General features: G+C 47.6%; 1 protein-coding gene and 1 long non-coding RNA gene across 4 annotated transcripts in view; one reads left to right on the top strand and one right to left on the bottom strand.

Moving 5' to 3' along the window:
* Positions 1-21,053, bottom strand: part of NTRK3 (neurotrophic receptor tyrosine kinase 3) — a 377,501-nt gene that overhangs the window by 77,269 nt on the left and 279,179 nt on the right. Inside the window, exons 13-14 of one of the 3 annotated variants that reach the window (XM_032623819.1) lie at positions 20,695-20,829; positions 17,950-19,141 (exon numbers count right to left, since the gene is read on the bottom strand). The exons of 1 other annotated variant lie outside the window; for it this stretch is intronic. In XM_032623819.1, the coding sequence (XP_032479710.1) occupies positions 19,023-19,141; positions 20,695-20,829 (254 nt within the window). In that variant the 3' untranslated portion in view covers positions 17,950-19,022. Of the gene's footprint in view, positions 1-17,949; positions 19,142-20,694; positions 20,830-21,053 lie in introns of those variants that run through there. One more of the 3 variants, XM_032623820.1, reaches the window with a different exon arrangement.
* On the top strand, positions 3,379-17,054 carry LOC116749444. Its single transcript, XR_004348614.1, has 2 exons — positions 3,379-3,478; positions 13,647-17,054. It is a non-coding gene; the product is annotated as an uncharacterized LOC116749444 (long non-coding RNA).

Genomic DNA, 21,053 nt, shown 5'->3' with positions numbered 1-21,053 from the left:
ACACTTCTATCACAAGACACTGTTTAAACTTTCATGCGTGGCACTGCTGCCATCGGAGAGTTGTCTTCCTGACTTGCTTGTTTATCCACTGGCCTCCCCAGTGGAATGCCAGCTCCATGAGAGCTAAGGATCTTTGTGTCCCCATCAGAACTGTGCCCCAGCAACTCAAGGGATAGATGAGTGACCGCACGGGTGGGTTTGATTATCATTATTCCATAGGCTCCTGTGACTCTGAAAACCTCCAGTGAGAACTGGAGATCGAGCACCATCCATGGTGGCTGTGGCTTCAGCAGAACCAAATTCTGAAGCCAAGGTGGATGTGCTAATTATTAAGCCAGGGCAGTTCCCAGCAGGAGGGCAATCACAGCTCTGAGTTAATATAAAGCTTAAGGCCACAGTCATCTGAGCATAGATTCCACCAGTAAACACAAGAATGTCAAAGTTACTGAAAACCAGAACCTCAGGTTTTCCGTCTCCCCTGAAATCCCATCTTCTCCTTAACCTGAGTCCCTGCACCCAAGTGAGGGCTTGATCACAACATTAACTCATTAAACCACTGACACAGACAAAATAAAGAGCCATTTCGTCAACTGGGAAGTCCTGAACTGCATTGCAATTAGGTGGGTTCTGTGAATGTCTCCAAGGGTAATGGCTAGGAGGCCAGGCATGGAACCTCACTCCATCTCTGGGACACAGGGTGGGCATCCTTGTATGGGCCAGCATATCCTGCCACAGCCTGCCAAGCTGAATCCTCAGCAGGGTGGGAGACTGAGGATGAAGGGGTTTGCCTACTGCATTTCCCAGATTGCACCCTACTAGGCAGCCACCAAGTTTGGCTACGAAGCACCCACAATCAAATGTGCATAGAAATTGAGTTCAGCCAACACTCACAGTAGCGGAAATAGGCGGTATTTTGCGTCCTTTATGAATGTAAGTTCATCAAGATCTGGGTCTCCTTCCCAAATAAGACTGACCCAGGACCTCCTTCCAGGGGAACCATAGAAAAAACCTTCCCAGTGCAAAACCTTCCCATTCTCAGTGACTTTGTTCAATACTTTGCTAATGAAACAAAAAGAAATTCCCTCAATTCCCTCTCTTCGATTCTACTTATCTCACTTTTATTTTTCCCTCGTCTTAGACGAATTGATGGTTCTTTTTTTTCCAAGGATACCCTCTCCACCCAAGCTTACATCTTCAGTTTTTTCCATCTACTTTTCAGATATTGTCCCATCTAGTATTTACCTCTGCTCGATATTATAAATCTCTCCTTCCCACTGACTTCTCACCTACAGAATAAGGTTTCCCCATTCCTAATAAAAAGCATTCCTTGACCCTACTTCCCCTGGAAATTTCTCCCGTGCCCCACTTCATCACCAGATTCACTGATAGGGAGTTTACCTACTCGTGCCGGCTACTAAGCTTCAGCTCCCTATTTGTTTCTTAAGCCTTTAAACTCTTCCTTTTACCATTTCACTCCCTGACCTGTCACAAAGTCATGGTGATCTCCTGATACCCAAATCCAACAGCTTTTCCTTAGTCCTCATTCAACACAGATGAATCCCAAGTCCTTCAGGGTCTGACCAAAGCTCACCTAAGCTCTCTCATCAACAGCTATCTTGCCCATGACTAGGGGCACTCACTTATCTATTCAGACATAGATATGATCAGGATTCTGGAATTCCAGGAAGCAGAGAACACACAGAGAATTATCATAATATTGTGTATTACTTCACTGTCCATGACCATTTCAGGGACCAGAGCTGAATTCTCTTTGCAACCCTGTTGCAAAGCCCTGTGCTTTGAATTAAGTTTAGATACCCATTCAATCCTGGAGTATCATTAAGAGAATGTGTGCCACTGAGGCAGAAAAATCCTCAGTGAGTCATATGGGTGAACTTCCAGGGAAACTGGAAATACTCCTTCCCGGGAGATCTTTCAAAGGAAAGGAGCATTTAGTTAATGCCTTAGTTAACAACTTTTGAAAATGAACAGCTATTTATCAAGCACACACGGTGCTGAGCACGGTGGCATTAGCAGTTTTGCAGATCGGCGCACCAGCTGCAGCAGGGCCTGGGGAAGGGGAGGGGGGAGTTAGGCAGGCAGGAAGCAAGCCAGACCTGAGGTGGCTGCAGTGGCAGGGCCGATTCCTGGGTGCGCACTGTGCTCTCCGCTTCCTGGGCTGGGGTAGGTCCTGCCGAGGGCATGACTGGATGAAATAAGCAAGAAACGGACACTAGTATGTCAGTGAGGGCACCAGGCCCCCTATGGCCTGGGCATCAGTGGCTGCTCCAATCACCTACAACTGCTTCTTCGCAATCCCATTGCAGGGAGGGAGAAAGACAGTCTCACAGAGGTCCTTCCCATGCTGTATTTCCTTGATTCCCAGCTAGCCTGGCTTCCAGGAGAATGCCAGAGAGCCTCATACGGTGGGCCACACATGCCTGAGTGGGCTTCCAGGGCTGGCATCCATGGTCCCTCCCTCAGCCTGGCAGATACGAAGGGCTAGCACCCAGGGATCCTGGAATACACATGCCATCTTGGCAGCTGCCTCTAACAGATGACCCACGAACAGCTTGCCTGGGCTGTAGGTAGTGACACAAACCTAATTGCACTCGTTGGTCTCCATTTCAGTGCTCCTCCCAGGCCCAGTTTTCCTTTCCCTTCCCTGTCACCACCCGATCTCAATCCTTAATATCAGCCCCTTATGCTTGTCTGTGTCCCCATATGTTTGGGTTCTTTCTGGACCATCTGCTGTGTTGTCCATGTACCTCTCCTTTCCCCAGGACCTCCTCTCCAGCAGATAAGAGCCTAGGAACTCAGAAGAGGGGAGGGTCAGTTTCTCCTCTTGGTCAGCCTCTGTCCCACGCCCACCTCAGAAGGACACTAAGGGCCCTTTTAGGAAAAGAGAAGGGGACTCACTGGAATCCCAGCATGCTCTTTGCTGTCACCACTGAGAGCTACCACAGAGAAAACATGGCTGTCGCTTGGCCTCCAAAGCTGCAGATTTAGATAATCTCATGATCAGTCTCTCCACCTCTTCGTCTTTCCTGTTGCTATTTCCTTGAATCCGCTCCAGCTGGTTGACTTCTCTCCAGTTTGGGCCCCTCTTTTTTGGCTGGAAATGTCTCGCTCTGAATTGTCTGTGGCCTTTCTCGCAGCCAGCTTCAACCTCTACTGCTGTGCCCCACTCAGTATGTTCCCAGGTGGCCACCTGCTTAAAGGCCAGGGCAGGAGGTCAGGGTACATGGGGACTGCCTCCCAACCCTCACCCTGACCTTGAGAAAGTCAAGCTGCCACGCTTGGTCAGCCATCTGAACGACATATGAGATTAGAGGCTTCACTCAGAATCCCATTAACATTTCGACTGTGCAGCTCAGAATCCCCAAACCTAAAATGTGGCAGGACTCTGGCCAGAAGAGCCCTTTGGAGAACAACATTATGGGAATACTGACAGCGCTTTGAAGTCACCTGGGCAAAGGTAAGGACCCCTACACTCACCAACTTTGTATCCTGGGCTCTGAAGACATCGTGTTCTAGAAGGAGATGGCTTCCCTAAGTTAGCTCTCTGTTACAAGAGGACAGCTTTCTTAAGGAGAGACCACTGGCTACTTGGGGATTCTTGGGGAGTCCATAAATACCCAGGGGTGTCTGCAGTGGGCCACAAGGCATGGATGCAGGGACACACAGCACCTCTGGCGGGCGCTGCCGCTCAGCCATCCCCCTCATTCAGCTTAGCTACCAAAAGTGTGGAAATGCCTGCTGTTATTCATAAGAATAGAAAAATAAAACAAAATAAGCCAAGTTTCCAAACAGTAAAATAAAGATGGTATATCCACACAGTGGAACCTTACCCAGCCATTAAAAATCATGCTGCAACTCTGTGTTTATTGAGGCTGTGGAGAACCTCATTCTCATATATTATTACTGAGGGTACACATTGGTATAACCTCATACAGGTTATAGGTACGTAACAGGTATACCAAATAGCCTGTGGGGATTATTTGGACCTGTATTAATGTTGTATTTAGGTTCAACCACATTTATTTAGGTTCATTATATTTTTGATCAATCCATTGAAGTTATTTGTAAGAGCAAAATATTATAAAGAAATTAAATGAATTTGGATACACCAAGGCAATGGAATAGCATGTATCTCTAAAAAAAAAACAATGAGCAATTTCTCTCAGAGTTCCAAAAAGCTTGCAGGGGGAATACTATAAAGCACAGGATAATATGTGTGATATAGTTTTACACATGCAAAATGGAGGGGAAACAAGAGTGTATATTAATATTTGTTTATATGTAATTTGTTTAGATATAATTCATAAGGACACACAATAACAGTGGTTACCTGTGTGGTGATGGTGGTGGTGGTACAATGAACCTGCAGATGAGGGACAGGTGTAGGAAGAATTCATGTATATATGTAACATATATATAATAACTGAGGTAAACAATACCTCAATAAAGTTTGTATATAAAATCTTTATTTTACATCAACATATTACATATATTTATTATATATCATACATATAAACTTTATTTTACATATATATTTACATATAAATAAATAAACTTTATTGAGGTATTATCTACCTACCATAAATCTCACCCATTTTAATGTACAGTTCAATGATTTTTAGTAAATCTACCAGTGGCACAACCATCACCATAATCCAGTTTTTGTACATTTTCATCACCCCGATAAGATCTCTTGGGTCCATTTACAGGTAATCCCCATTCCCAACCCCAAACCTAGGCAACCACTAATCTACTTCTTGTCTACATAGATTTGCCTCTTCGGGACATTTCATAGAAGTGGCATCATGCAAAACAGGATCTTTCATGTCCTGCTTCTTTCACTACTTAGTATATTGTTTTTGATGTTCATTCATGTAGCATATACCAGTACTCCGTTCCTTTTTACTGTTGAGTAGTATTCCATTGTTTGTGTATCCCATATTTTGTTTATCATCAGTTGATACACATTTGGGTTGCTTCTACTTTTTGGCTATTTTGAAAAATGCTGCTATGAACATTCATGCACAAGTTTTGTGTGTGTGTGTGTGTGTTTGTGTGTGTGTATATGTGTTTGAACCATGTGAATAGATTATCTATAAAAAGTCTTTTAATATTGCAAAAGGTTAGTTAAATGGCACATGAAACAATCTTATAAAAAGGAAGTAGCAAAGCAATGGGTGTGCGTGTGCACGTGCACATAGAATGATTTGATTCTGTTTAATAATTAAATAAGAACATAAAAAAGATTTGAAAGGCAGAAAGCTAAAATGTTAGCAGTGTTGTCTCTGGGTGATGGGACTGTGGATAATTTATGTGTTTGTGTGCTTTTCTGTATTTCAACAAATTGTCTACTGTGAATATAAATTACTTTTGTAATCAGAAACAAACCACAATGCTATTAGAAGAAAAACACCATCATACCCATGCAATTTCTCCAAGGTCTTTACCTCTCTGCTGTGGAAAGATACCCTCCCAATAGTCCCCATGTAGGGGAGGGGAGAGTGCATCCTATCTCTCTCTCTCTCTCTCTCTCTCTCTCTCTCTCTCTCTCTCTCTCTGTTTAATGCTGGTCACAGCATCCGGAAAACAGCAGATCCCCAATAAATACAAATCAATTTTGGAGACCTCAAGATCAGTCTCCATGGTAACCTGACAAGGGCATGACACTATATGAGCACCACCTCAGGGTGGAGATGGTCCAGCACAAAGAACGCCTGACTTGAACAGCCCGAGGCTGCCAATGGACCATAGTATTTATCTATGTGGCAGTGGGATCAGGCTTCCCAGACTCAAAGAGGCAGACATCTCTCTAAATGACAGAACATTGAAAGTCTGAACTGATCATCCTGATTGTGGGTTCCCTGAACTGCCATTTCTATTTATACAGCTGCAAACAGATGTCATGATTCAGTATTTTCCAGAACTACATTTAAGAACTAAGTGTCCTTCCTCTATGTTTACCTCATTCACAATTTCATCATATTGCTTCATAATTACTCATTTGTCTGCACCAGGCCTGTCCCTTACATTTGTAGGACCTGGGACAATAGAATAATTAGAAGCTCACATCTCACATGTTCAAAAATTCAGAAGTCATTAATCAAGCTAACACGCTCTTAAATAAGGTACATCCTATCTTCCTACCTTATTGAATACATTTTCAGAATGACCTGAAGAACCAGGAACAAATTTAGACATCTCAGGCTCCTTGGAGTTGGGAGTTGGGCCACGCGGTGCCAGAGAGCTGGCCCCCGGCTTGCTCTCCTTTCCCATTGCACGGCCAAAGAAGCACAAGGCGCCCCAGCCTGAGCCACCCCTCACCCCTCACTCACACTCCCCTCTGCCCCCAAACAGCAGCCCCTTGGCCAACTCTTGGGCTTTACAGGGCACACACCTGCAGTGCAGCCCACACTTAGGAGAAAAGACCAACGGACAGGCCTGCAAGTGCCCTGGAAGTGGGCTAAGGACCATTTTGGTAAGGAATTCTGGTTTAGGCAACTGCAACTTTATCTAGAAGGGGTGTAGGACAGGGGATATGGACGCCATGGCCCTCGGACTCCTGGCAGCTGAAGGAGGGCCCTGAAAAGTATGAAAACCCTCTTGCCCAAGATAAGGGATACCGATCTGTATTCCCACTAGACTGGATTTCTTGACCTTGGCACTACTGACATTTTGGGCCAGGTAATTCACTGTTATGGGGGCTGCCAGTTATGGGGGCTATACCCTTATTTGTGATAATCAAACTCCCTGGGAGACAAGTCACCCCTTCCCCCAACAAGAACCAGTGCAGTAGACTGTGAAGCTCTAGAGGGCAGGAAATACAACTGCTTCACTCAATGGCAGAGTAGATGCCACTCATGGTACAGAGTAGGTGCCCAATAACTGTTTGAAGGATGAATCAATGAACCAACATCAACTCATGACCTCAGAGGCATTCTTGAAAGACCTTATTTTCCTGGTGAGGATTGTGAAATACTGGGGACAAAGGACCCCTCAGAACAAGCTGAGAGCCGTTCTTGATCCCCCAAATATAAGTGATAAATCTGGGTTATACAGGTAAAAACGCTAGGAAGCATAAACACGGTGTCGTGCACCCAGGACCCCAAGGACGGGACAACTCCCTCTGTCTGACGCATGTATCGAGTTGACCCGACGAGGCTCCTTAAGACCTTATGCATTTCATGGTCCAATCTTTCTCCACCAAAGCTGCCCACGTTAGGTGAATGAGGGAGGGACCAGGGTCTCTAAACTTAAATAGACGCTCCTAAGGGACCTGGTAGAACACTGCTAAGTCCTACATGTTCCTTAGACAAATCCAAATGCGATGCACAATGAGGGCTATGATGCACGTGATGAGACTTCTGACCCGCAAGGTGCTGATTGCAAAAGCTCTTCATCCCCCTGACATTCATCCTCCCTGTCCTCAACATTGGGATTTTGCAAACCCTGCTCATGCTGAGTCTCTTCAATCGGCCAATAATATTTACTGCTGCATCAAGCCCACGTTCCTTCTCCAGAGCAAGCACGCACCCAACCTCCCAGTTTTCTTTATAATAGATGAATTCTTTCTTGTACGGTTCCCACATCCCTAGCAACCGAGCATACACGGTTATATCCAGTTGGGTTTGGGTTGGCACTTTAGGGGCAGTGGTGATGTTTGCATTAAGAAATGAAGTTCTGATGGAGTCCGACATTTGGAGCAAAGTGCATAACTGGTACCATTCACTGGTACCAAGAGGACCTAGACTTGATTTCCGTATCTGCTCATGCATCAGTTTTCCCTAGAGTGGCAGGTCTCAAAATGTGGTCCAAATAGCCCTGGTGGCCCTGAGACCTTCTCGGGAGATCCACGTGTCAAAACTATTTTCCTAGGAATACTAAGATGGTCTGTCCTTTTGTTCACTCTCATTCTCTCACAGGTATACTAGGAGTTTTTCCAGTGACTTCCTGACATGTGATGGCATCATTGCCCTGATGGCTAAATAAAATGTGTGTGTGTGTGTGTGTGCACTTGTGTTTTCCAATGTTTCTCAGTTTTAATTTAAATTACAGTAATTGTAGATGAATATAACCCACATAAACAAAAACTTTCAAGGTCTTTCTAATTTTTGAGTGTAAAGGGGTTCCAAGCCCAGAAAGTTTGAGAACCACTGTCCTAGAGCAAGAATGCTAGTCATACTTCTACAGCATTGAAAGTAGGGAGTGGGGGAAAAAAATATTTGGAAGACCTTTCTGTGAGGTAGAGTAAGTTACCGAATATAAAAATAAGTACACTTCCAGAGTTTTATAACAGGAGTGTCACTGTGACATTTTAACTGCAAAATGTTCTCTAGGTTCTTCGAAGTGGAAAAAAAACAAGTCTAGAAAAAAAGCAAAAGTATTAATATTTTCAGTAAAAGCAATACATCTTAAACACAACATTGCTTGTTTGGAGGTTTACCGATGATCTGATTTGCACCTGGACCCGCCTCAACTCAAACACCCGCAACCTGTCCAAAGATTGTCTCTATTTGTTGGCATCCCTGAGAGTGTCAATTACACTTACAATTTTAAATTTGACTGCAATTTTGAGATTATCAGTGGCTTTCAGTTACCCATGCTATAGAATCAGGACGCATTATCAAACAGAAGTATTTTTATTAATATCTAAACAACATCACTGAGGAAAATAAACAGATGAAAGACCCCATTCCCTCTAGGTTGAACACCAATCCTTCCATCACATCTGATTTTCCCTTTTTAAATTTCTTTAATTCCTTTCCCCCCTTCATGTAACAGAGATGCTATTTTCTTGCCACCCTCACCCAAGTGCCTAGGTGTTTTGACCACATGGCGTCATTCATGGCGCCCAGTATACCTAGAAGAGGCATATGACAATTGGCTCCATTTTTTAGATGGAACAACTGACACATGAAATCCACCTTCCCAGATCAACATGGCCAACTGATGGCCAGGCCACCAACTGCTACCCAAGATGCTACCCACCCATACTGGAGCGGGGGTCCCCAGATCCTTGTCTGAAGAGGCACAAGCTGGAAGCTGATGGGGTCATTTCTAGAAACTGCCTCTCCCCGACTCACAGAAGCAAAAGCCATACATTTTCTTAATTAAAAGAACAATAATAGTAATCATAATAACAGATAGGGAGAGGTCAAGAGCGTGTCACCAACAAGAAAAGTTTTACCATTTCAAAGCTGGGGCAGTTGGATCGTGAACTACCATCTCAAGCCCAGCCACTTTTCTACATCCAGCTTCCATCTTCTGCGCTATAAATAATTCAGAGTTTTCTTTTTTCTTAAATATCACAAAACCAAGTCGGAATCTTTATGTGAAGGATTCTGCTGTGTCCTTCTCTCCCTCCTCCTCTCCCTCCCTAGCCAGCCCAGGCAACTCCCAGGAGAACGACCCCTCAAGCTTTAACATTTATTCTTTGACATTTCAGACTATTTGTTAGGCAGAGCTGCCTTCTTGAGATCAAAGTTGGAAAATCTTGCCAAGAACTCCCGCTTGGCCCTGTCCGACTGTGACAGCGAGGGTCTATTAACCTCCAAGCATCTGCTTCATTCCTCTTCGGGAGAAATCCACCAACCCTCACCCAGAAGGGCAGCCATCCTATCCCTCTTCCCCCCTCCCCAGAACTCCAGGAGGGGCCGGAGGTCACCCTTCCCACGTGATACACTAAGACACTCAGCACAGAGAGACAGACCCCAGAACCAAAAGATGTCCCCCACTAGGAGACAACAGTGACTCGTGGGGACATGGTATTTGGGACACCTGTCTGGGTAGGATCTTTTATCTGAGGGACAGCAAGCTCAGAGACAAATATGGAACAAGGAAAGGTAACTTACCCAAGTCACTTTGCTGGCGGTAGTGCTGAGACTGATGCCAGCTCTTCACTGCCGTGCACTACTGCTAGATGATGTCACCTCCATCCACCTGGGAGGGTGACCAGGTTTAGGGCTGAAGTCTTAAGCTCTTACGTGAAATGACTTACCATTTTCTTCCGAGGCATCGCAGTGAAGGGCTCCTGCACTTCACAAGAGCACCTACCCACCAGCTGCCAGAATCATTTCTTCCTCCATACAAAGCCGAGGGCCAAACTGGGGGACCGAGCCTAAAGCTGGGCAAAGGTGTCGGGGTGTTGTGGTTCACCTTTTTTTTTCTCTTTTTTTTGTGGTGGTTCATCTTGATGTAAGAGGTCAGTGGTTGACTAACCCATCGTGCTTTGTTCTTCTTCAAAAAGCTTCTGCCCACACCCTGACCAAGTGTTACCTAGAGTGTATGCATGAGTCTATTTAGAGTGAAGAGTGTTTTATGTTCAATTAGATTGGGAAAGAGGTAGGATAAAAAGGGTTATTTAAAGGAGGACTTCTCAGAGCCTTCAGTATCCTAACATGCATGGTAAACCTGCAAGAGGTTGGCTATACCATACAATGCTCTCCAAAGTTATTTGATGGGCTCTTAGCATCTTATGAAACTAGAGGGAAACATTTCCACAGCCAAGGAAAAGGAGAGCACTTGATCCTTACAGCATGATTTATTTAATAACAAGTTGGGCATTCAAATGAAGACAGGACCCCGTTGTAGAAACTGAAGCTTTCCCAGAAAACTGATCGATCCATGTAGGGCAGTAGTTGGTCAAGTGGCTGACCCACAAAATTACTAAGATGGCCAAAGATACCATCCTAGAAATGCACAGTGGTGTCATTCTGGTCTTCTTAATGACCAGATTGTCCGTTTGGTATCAAAGGTACTACACAGCAGTTGCCTGCTATAATACCGGGAAGTGTCCAGTTGACAGCCATAAAGATTGAACGATTCCATGAGTCATTCGCGCATGAACTCAGAATTTCAGTTCTCGCGGGAAGGACATTCTCAGAATATACTCTTTATTCATGGTGCCTCTCCTACCCACCCTCCCCACCAGAGTCAAGTTCTCACTGGTCGGCTCTGCATCTGGCTCCCTCTGAAGCAGAAGGCTTTGGTCCAGAGCTGTGGCTCTAAGATGGGAGCGACAAGAGAGATCCTGGCTGTGCCCTCTCAGCCAGCGTGAGTTTTCAGAGACCTAACGCTCATGACAAAAATTGCTTTGAGATTTCCTCTCGGGTTCTCTGTCACGTGAGTCTTTTTCTCAGAATTAACAGTAAGAGAAGGCTGACACGTTGGTGTATACATAATACGTGGGCTGGACTTAGCATCTAGCCTGCATTCCGGAATTTTCCTTATCCCTAAGGTTGCTTGTAGGAGGGACCTGGGAGAGGTGCCTACATTGGTTGGCCCATGGTACACAGACTTTAGGACTTGTCCTTCTTGACTGTGGCAGCAGGAGGGAAGATCTTGGAGACAGTTTGTCTGGCCAGTGCTGAGAAGGGTTGGCAGTGAAACAGCGTTTGTAGGTCCAGGGGTCTCCTGTGTTATGGAATCTAAACGCTCTCAGCTCCAAATTCAAGGATGTTCCGTGTCTCCCTGCTCCCAACACCCTCGAGAACCTGGCTGTGTGTAGTAAATACCTCCCTAGGCCTGTCCAGCTACTAAGAACTGTGGCACAGACTGTAGACAGATGTCATTCCTCCAAGAGCACCCAGGACCCCTTCCCCCCAGCCCCACACCTTCTCTTCCCCTGAGAAGTCCATCTGGGAGTCAGGATCACATGACTTTGGCCGAAGGCTGTTGCAAACGTTGCAATGTAACGGACATGGCATTGCAATTTTAAAACATTATCACGGGGACCAAAACAGACCAAAGCTGGTGTGTGCTTCAGAGTAAAAAAGTAGGTGGCATTTCAGAGCTCTATAAAAGAAGCATCACCAGGCCATAGTTGACAGCAGTGAAGTCACTTTACAGGGGTTAGGTCCTTGCCCTTCTCACTGCAGAATAAACGTAGGGACAAGAGAGGGAAGCCTTGTCCCTTGTCTTTTGAAGGGAAATAGGCCGGTTGCTCCACTGAGGTCCCCAAAGACCGAACCAGGCTTCATTTTGCTGCCATGGTAACAGCACATGGGAGGTAGAAACGGGGAGGAGGAAAGAGAGCTCCATAGACAAGCTGGGTGTCACTGTCAGCCACCAAGGCCTCCGCCATCACTCACCCAAGTCAGGCTTGGTGGGGTTTTTCCGAACTGACATGACACTCTGTTCCTCAAACTTGGATGGAGCCACAAGTCGGACACAACCCTGGAACTCATACCTTTGAGCAGCCTCAACCCTTGGTCTTCAAACCTTCTCCACAGCCATGTAGGCCATTCTGATCCACCTTCCAAACTCTCAGACAGCGCCTGCCACTGCTCTTAGACAGGGTGTGAAGGGAGAATTGCTCTTTCCCTCTCAGGAAAGCCAAGCTCCATTCTTCCTGCCTTATGCCACGTGCCCCCCCGTCCACTCTCAGCCAAATCAAAGGCAGGTTTATGGACATCGGAGCGGCCTTAAGCGGCTCCTATTTGCAGAGGGTCGTGGGAAGACACGTGATCCTGAGATGCCCAGGGCTGCCTCTGGTCTGAGTAGGAAGCTCATGCATCCCCTGTTTTCCAGGCTTGAAAGTCTCAACAAAGCTCTCAGTCAGGGTTTCTCTACAGCTCGGATCTTCCCCGGGAACTTGGAAATCCTGCCTTTCTCCTCTACCCAAGTAGTTCCACCTTCCCAAACGGGACCTGCATGGACCTGGCCTTGCCTTTGGCACAGAATCTGAGTCATCAGCATCCTCTGTGTCCCTCTAGGATCTGTGCTTCTCAGAGATCCTCCTGCCTTTCTGGTTTCTTTCTTGCACGGGAGCCGAACAGGCTGTAGTCAACGGATAACCCCAATATCTCCCTCACTCTCCCCAGTTCTCACAATGCCCCACCCCCAAACCTGCAGAATATCTGAGCAATGCATCCCCTCCAGCTGGAAGGCAAAGGGGGTGGGGAAGGAAGAGCTACTGCTCTCAGGTACACACCCAGGAGGGGACAGGGTCCTGATGGAAAGTGACGAAAAGGCAGCGAGCTCTTAGCCCTCATCACCCACCCAATCTCCTCCCCGAGCAAGCAGAGCTTAAGTCCCAGGGGCAAACTGGGGTCACTTTATCGAAGGAGGAATTGGGATTAAAATCCTACCCTCGGAATCCTGATTAAATTTCCAAACCATGTGCAAAAGCAGACGAGAAACCTGATCTCTTGCCAGCAAGAGATCTTCAACTCACTTTGGGTTCAAGGAGAGTGGAAGGAGGCTTATTTAGCTCTGGGATATATGATTAGATCTTGGCTGAGATTTTCTTGAGAGGTGAGTAGGGCGGTGTGGGGGGGTGGGGGTGGTACAGGATTTCTAAAGGCAAAATGCAGAACCAGAGCTATCCAAGGCAACTGAGGCCACTGGCCGCTTCGGCCGCTCCCCAGCAGTACAGTGGGGATGTCAGGGGTGGGGCAAAGCTAGGGGTGCAGGGGAGTAGAGCTTCAGGCCTCCTGGACAATTTGGATGCAGACCAGGTTCCCCTGAAGCTCCCACCCTCCTCGCTGCCCCGTCGCCTCCTCCGCTGTCACACTGAAGAGTTTCCCCTCTATCCTTCCCAAAGGAGCCTCAGAGCAGCCAGCATCCCTTCACCTTCACGCCTCCCCGTCTGTCCCTCACTGCTACCCTCATCTTGCTCTCCATTTCAGAGTCACTCTGGAGGCCACCTGTGAGTCTAGCCGGAGCTCCGAGTCGGTAAACACTGAAGGAACAAAGGCCCTCTGCCTAGTCCGCATGTGGTGCAGTCCAGGAAGCTACACACGATGAAGTCACCCTGCATTGATCTGCCGGCTCCCCGTGCTCTCTCCACAGCATCAAACCCTCCCTGGCGTCTAGCTCCTGTATCTGAGACGCTTGAGCGTCTGCTCAGGCCTGGCCTTGACCTGCAGGAGCTGGGCAGAGCCAGGGGAAGCGTCACGGCCCAGTGCTAGGCTGAGGTCACACCTGCGGCTGGGGAGGGGAACATGTGGTGCCTGGGAGCTTGGCTACACAAAAGAATTCCCACGTAAGAAGGGAGCGACAGGGTAGCCCAGAGCCCAGCTTCTTGGCTTCCAAATTGAAGATGCTTGGCATCTGCTCTTTCCCTGGGTGAGAAGCACATGGCCGAGCTTCCACACACCAGGAGGTCTTTGAGGAAGGGTGAACAAAGTTCAGATGGGGGTGCACAAGTCAGGCAAGGATCTTCCTTCCACTACCTTCCTGCCTGAAGCCGCCCCTGCTTGCCCAGACCTGAGCAGCCTCACCTACCAACTTGAGGAATCAGGTGTGTCTCAGCCAACAAGTCCTTCTTGACAGCAAAGATTCCACCCTTGTCTGTTTGGGGATCTCACCAACTGAAAACCAGATGATTCATCTTAGATGTAAGAAAAACCACATTTTCAGGCATCAAGGGTCACTAAATGCTAGAATGGGTGAAGAAGGAGCGTGGCAGACGTTCTTTTCAAAATCACCGTGTTCGGGTGTTTTCAGGAGGAAGTTAGGGATAGCATCTAGCCCCAAAGACCCCTGAAGGACTTCATCTACGGAGCCAGGGGGAGGCTATGCCTGTGGAGATCTCAGGACTGCAGCTTTCCAGGAGCAGATGGGGCTGCTCTATGGGGCAGCTGAACAGCCAAGAGCACCAGGAGGTCAAAGAGACCCCGTGTCAGTCCTGGCTCTGCCACTCACAGCTGTGAAAACCTGGCCTAGTGATTACTAACCCTTTCTGAGCTTCAGCGTCCTCATGGGTCAAATGTGCCTGGCTCTGAATAGGTGCTTCATAAGTTCGCCATAATGATCGTTACTAAGGCTCCCCAGGAAAGCCCATTCTTTGGAGCTTGGCAACCAGTTCTGGGATCTGTCCACACAACCCTAGTGAAAGACTCAGGTCCTCTCCAGAGCATGTCCCTGAAAGGCCCTACAACTGAGTTGACCACTGTCCTACAGCTTCTTAAGGGTACAGTGGGTTCCCCACCCTCTGAGCTTCAGGGAACAGGGTTCAGAACCAGGGCCCCTCAATCACTCCTTCCAGAATGAAGATCCAGACAGCACATGGCAGGCACACTGGTTTCATGGATTGAAGCTTTGCCACGAAATCCCCTAGGACCAAAACGTAACCTCAAGTCTGAGAAAGCCACTGTGAAATCCTGTGGGTGAGATTCCAAACACAGAGCTACGGGTCTTGTTGGTCCCCTGAGCCTCCCTGCCTGAAGCCTGTCCAACCCAGCATCCTTAGTGGGCTGAGTTCCTCTCTCCATGCCTCCCCTGTGCCAGCGCTGACTGGCCCAGAGCCTCTAACGTTGGGGTAGATGCCATGGGACTTCGAAGCCCAGCAGGAAAGCATGGGGAACGGAATCCTGGACACTCAAAACAGCTCCCCAGTCTCAGCCAGTCCTCATTCCTCCCGGCAACTTTTTCATGCTTCCCTGCCATCTGCCGCGGTCTCTTCTGCTGCTTTAGACCTTCTCAACGCTCTTAGATGTTCTCGCTTGCAGCACAAGGCCTTGCCTTACACTTGATAGGCAAAACAGAAGCCACCAGACAAGAACTCTCTCATTCCCTTGCCTGCCCCAAACCTCTAAACCCTCATCTTTTCCTCTTCCTCCTGCTGCACCAGGAGAGCTCTCCCTCCACGTGGCTGAGCCTTCCTCCCGAGGATAGGTGCTTTTCTTTCCCATCTTCCCAGGGGCCGTTTCTATTCATCATCTTTTCTCCCAAGCATTGGCAGGATCTACGCATCCTGATAAAAAAAAAAAAACTTAAATATCTCTACTTATTAATAATGAAATTCTCCCTAGAATCCATGCAGCCTGAAGGACCCAAAGACAGTCTCAACCCTTGGGGCATCCCTGGTCCAATCCTGGAACCCTTGAGAACAGGAGAATGCGGAGCTGGGCAACCCCCTACCCAGGCCACTCTATAGAAAATGAGCTTCCATTGGGGATGAGGTGAGGTGAGGGCTCAAACCAAGCTAGACTTAAATAAGAGATTGAGTAAGGGTAAGTAGAAAAAGCACCAACCTAGCCGAATCAATCCCTGTTGGACTTCCACCTTGAGCTCACCCACCTTACTTCCGCATGCCTCATCTTTATTTCCTAAGTAAGAAGCCCCCAAAAAGCCTACTGAGACCAAGGGAAGGGTCAAAATGCTCCCAGCCCCCGACCTCCTCTCTTGTTCCAAATCTCCTACATACAAAGTCCCTTCCTCCTAAAAGGAAGATATTGTAAGTTACAGAAGGCATTTTGACCCTTCTAGCTGGGTCAGGGCCCAGGAACCAAGGGCAGACAGATACAGCCAGCTCATCTAAGCATTTTAGCCTCAGTAGGACCCCAGGACCCTTCTGCCTCTCCTTTTCTGGTAGCCCACATGAGACCTGACATGAGAGTTTGGCCTACCTTAGTGTGTATGTGTCTGTGGGGGGGCAGGGAGTGGTCTCTGGATGATTGGCATGTTGGCCTACAAGCCCAAAACCCCGTCTTCCTCTGGGCAAAGTCACTTCCCCAAGATCCATAAGGGAGATATAAAACCACTGCAACCAAGGGAAAAATTACACTGGCTTACTGGTGCACCAAAGATAAAGGATCCTTCAACCCCACTCCCAGACCCCCTTACACATCAGCTCTGAAGAAAGAATCTCCATAAGCCTTGGCTGTACGGACAACAGAAGAGTCCCCAGCCACCGAGGAGACAAGGGTCTCAGTAACCTGAGTTGTATCTGAAAGAGTCAGGTTTGAACCTGGCTTCTGTCTCTTGTTCTTGTGTGACCCTGAGCGAACCATTCAACTCTCTGTGCCTCTAATTCTTTCTCAGTAAGATGAGGAAACCCTTCACTGTATGGACTCAGTCTGTATCTGGAGGGGTCTCAGTGAAAGCAACCAATGGAACAGATTGTAAAATCCTTTGCAAACAGGACTTGGCTAAGAAACTCCTTTAAAAGAGTAATAGTAAAATTGGGGGGAATTAAAAAACAGGGTAGCCTGAAATTTCTACGTATCTTTAATATTCTTTGCAAAATTGCCAAATAAGAGGTCTGATCCAGTCATTTCATTAGAAAATAAAGTGTTTATTAAGAAACTATACACTGAACACTCCTATATGTCTCTGCGGAAACACAAACGCCCCATGGTCATAGCACAAGGTGAAGAAAATGGCAGAATAAAAGATGCTGGGATGGATGGAGCCTGGGAGGCTGGAAATGAGGTAATGATTTACAATAATTAAAAAACATCATCCTCAAGCTTACTCCTTAAAGCCACACTCAGGAGGGGGCCCTGGCCCAAAGGGTTGGCAGGACACAATGGGGAATAGCCAGACATGAAGCAATGGGGAGCAGGATGGCGGGGAGCTGGGAGGGGCTAAATAAACACACTTCTAGGCCCTTGAGAGAAGCTGAATCCCCGTGTGATACTCTGAACATTCAGGTGCCCGGGAGGCCACCCCAGATACTGGGCAAGAACTTGGAAAGCTGTGCATTTTTAAAGCCCATGGAGGTGTCTGCAGAATCAGGCTGGGAACCCGACGTGAAGAACCACCACCCACAGGACTCAGGACCTAAAACCCTAAGTGGGAATCCTAGCCCCCAGGGAAATTTCCCAAGGCAGAGAATCTGTTATCTGTTACTGTGTCATCACTCCAAAACTTAGTGGATTAAAACCACCACCATTTTGTCCTACGATCTCCCCACGGTTGGCCCCCTCTTCCATGCTCCACCCTCAAGGGGGCAGCCTGTGCTGACCCCCTACAACGGAGGCACCATGGGTGGGTTGGGGGGAACTAGGCCAAGCCCGAAGTCCACTCAGCCAACATGGCAGCAAATCTGGGAGAGGTTCAGGCCCTACAACTGTACCTTTCCTGTTGAAGCAGGGGGAAAAGCATCCCTTTCCCTCTCCCCAGTGGATCAAGTTGAAAATGGGGGAAACAAACCTCCCTCTTTGGGAGAGGGTGGCCATGGAGTAAGGCATGAGTCAAAGCAAGCAAAGTAAACACATATATTGACCAGAGAACAGGATGACACTTCCATTGGAGCCATGAGAGGGGCTGGAGGAGGCCAATTTTTACTTCTCTTCCCCTTCAGTTCATCTTGGCCTTGAAATGGTGATTCCATTGGGTGCCAAAAGTTCTCAGAGTCAAGAATAAGTAAAAGTGGGGTAAGAGAGCCAATCCTGGGATCATGGAACAGCAGGAAGGGCCTTGGTCCCTGATTCCCTTGGTCCCTTGTGGTCCTAGCAGGATGCCCAATTCACGGGCAAGACCTCCTGCAGCCAAAGCTTGTCGGAACTGCAGATCTAGAGGCCAAGAAGGAGCCCTGGAGAAATCCTCTTCTCCAAGGAGTTTTCTAATACCACTCACTGTGAGCCGTTCCAGAGAGAAGAGGAAGTAGGGGGAAAGTGTGTCCAAAAAAAAGGTACGGTTTTCTCCACCAAAAAGAAAAAATACATATATATATAGAAAATGATTGGTTTCCATTCTTTCCTCTGAGACCTAATCTGGTGCCAATACTTGGGCCTGGCTCCCTCTCCTCTCACCGCGCCGTCTCCACCTCTGCTTAGATGTTCTTCCCCACGGGAGGCTGCAGGGCGACGAGGTCACTAAGAGGATGGCCTGGTATCCTAGGGAGAGCCAGGGAGACCCCACGCTTCCAAGCGGGGAAAGTGAGGCCGGAGCACGGCTGGACTTCATCAGGCTTTCTCGTGGTGGTTGGGTTGTTTGTGGAAAGCAAGAGAATGGCTAGTGTATTTAAGAGATGGTTCCTGGTGCACAGGTTTTTAATTCTCTTTATTGGCTCTTAAGATGATGGCAGGAGCTGCCTTGGAGGCCAGAAAAAAAAGGAGCACAGTGATGATTGGAGGGAAAGGGCAACCCTGCCAGTGGCGGATGGGGGCAAACACCCGTCTTGGTGGTGATAAAGGATGCAGGGGCACCGGCGGCTCGTGTAGTTTCTACTTAGCATCCCCGGATCCAAACAGAACAATGCCTAGAGCTTCCAACCTCTCAGAGGGCCCAGCCTACCAAGGTGACATCAAAACAGGGAGGCTTAAAAGGAGTTTTTAAAAGCCATGACGTCCTTTGCTGAAATAAACATTGACATCCTCAACATAGATGCCATGGTTAAGAGGCTTGGAATGTCCGGGAAGGCTTATTGGATTCAACATAATTTCTCTGAAACCTATAAAAAACAAAAACAAAAAAACAGAAAAACAGAAAAAAGCAAAATAAAGTAAAAACCAAAACCCCCAAAGAAGATCAAAACTAGAAGGGGAAACAGAGAGGGAGCTTGAAAGGTAAGGGGAAGAACTAGAGATACGGGACACGGATACAGATATATTGGGAACAGCCAAATGAATTCTCAGCAAAAGGGAAGGATAGGAGGAGGGGATTAACTTAAAACCAAGCATGGTCAGAGAAACTGGAAACACTCCACTTTTGCTGCAGCCTCCACTGAACCGAGGAAGGGACGTGAGCAAAACATTTGGGGGCTTGGCCTTGGATTGTCCTGGAAGAGGAGGGGAGGGGCAGCCTCATCTAAGTAGGAGGAGGCCCTGATGATGAGCTTGAGAGGGAGGTGGGAACAGGGCATAATCGCTAGGGTCCCTGGGGGGCAAAGGGGTGGGAGGAAAATGCTCTCCAGACCTTACATTCTTAAGGGATACCTGAGGGCCATTTCTAACCCTAGGAGCTGGGATAATGTGAACCACCTTTGATTGCACCAGATTGGGGGCACTGTACTTCCAAGACTATAAACTCCTTCTCCTTCACTTTTTCCTCTCATTTCACCCAGTCAGTGCAATGATGGCTGATCTCTCAGCCTTCCCATAATTCCAAGTCTCATAGGGGATGGAATACCCTGGAGGAGTAGCATTGGTGGCCATCAAGCCATGGGCAGCCTCAAGCAAGGAGGACTTCCATGCTAGCTCAGCTCCTCTCTGGCCCCACCCTGCCATGGACGGAATTAGGATGTCCAGAGACGTGGGTGTTCCTGATCAAGTCTCCAGAAGGAGGTTTTTCAGTCAACCCCGGATTAAAATAATGTCTATAAAATAATGTCTGTAACGAGTGCGTGGGTGTTTACGTGCGTGTGCAGACAAGATAGGAGTAAGCCAACCTTTTTAGGAAAGCTGTGTGCAGGTATGTGAAGAGCGTAATGGCAGCTAGACGTTGAGCCTATGATGGGGAGAGATCGAGTTGGTAGCACTGAGACTTTCCCCTCCTCATTCTGAGGGCATATTACGATCAAAACAGAGTTGAGTCATCTTGGATGTTGGGTGCCCTCCGTCTGCAGGGAGTGGGGTTAGATTGTGGAGATGGAGGAAAGTTCCTCACTGATGAGGTCATGTTTAGAGGGAGACTTGGTTTCAACATGAGATGTTTCTGTGCTAGCATCACTATGCTAACCCAGGACAAGGGCTCTCTTGGGTCTGAGGCAGAGGGAAGGCAGGCCATTGGCCTAGAGGGTCTGTGACTCCACTGTTTCTCTCCAGGCAATGGTCCCTCTCTCACTACTCCCAGATGCCTCACCTAGGCTCTGTGAAGTATCCTGGCCTGGAATATTTCCCTCACCTAAGGGATTTTAGTACCAATCCCATACTAGGCATCTAGTCATCCCTGAGTCCTCTGGGACCTACAGAAACTCATGAGGTCTTAAGATCTTAAGAATTAAAATTGGTGAGGGGGGACAGGGGGTCTGTACTGCATACAAAGACGTCAAAGGAGGTAACTCACCATGTGACCTTGGGTAAGACACTTCCCCACTCTGGACCTCAGGTTCCTCATATATATAGTGAGTTGATGGGACTAGATGATCTCTATTGTCCTTCAAGTTTAGTATCCCATGATTGTCTATGTTTGAAAAGACCCCTGGCAGAAGAGGCAGACATGGGGGAATTAATGGTCAGTATTGAGCCCCATGTGCAAAGACATGGGGAAGTACTTTTCTTAAGTGCACAAGGCCAGAAACAGAAATCCAGGTGTTCCCAGCTCCTGTACTCACACTGCTTTACCTGTAGGGGCACCTGCTTTATTTTAGGCATAAAATCTAGATACATGGTCCCCTGAGTATCACACAGTGGCATTAAGGAACT

Source organism: Phocoena sinus, chromosome 2 (assembly GCF_008692025.1).
Source record: "Phocoena sinus isolate mPhoSin1 chromosome 2, mPhoSin1.pri, whole genome shotgun sequence".
Taxonomy (NCBI): Eukaryota; Metazoa; Chordata; class Mammalia; order Artiodactyla; family Phocoenidae; genus Phocoena; species Phocoena sinus.
Note: the sequence above shows the minus strand (reverse complement) of the source record. Positions and strands in the feature narration are given on the sequence as shown.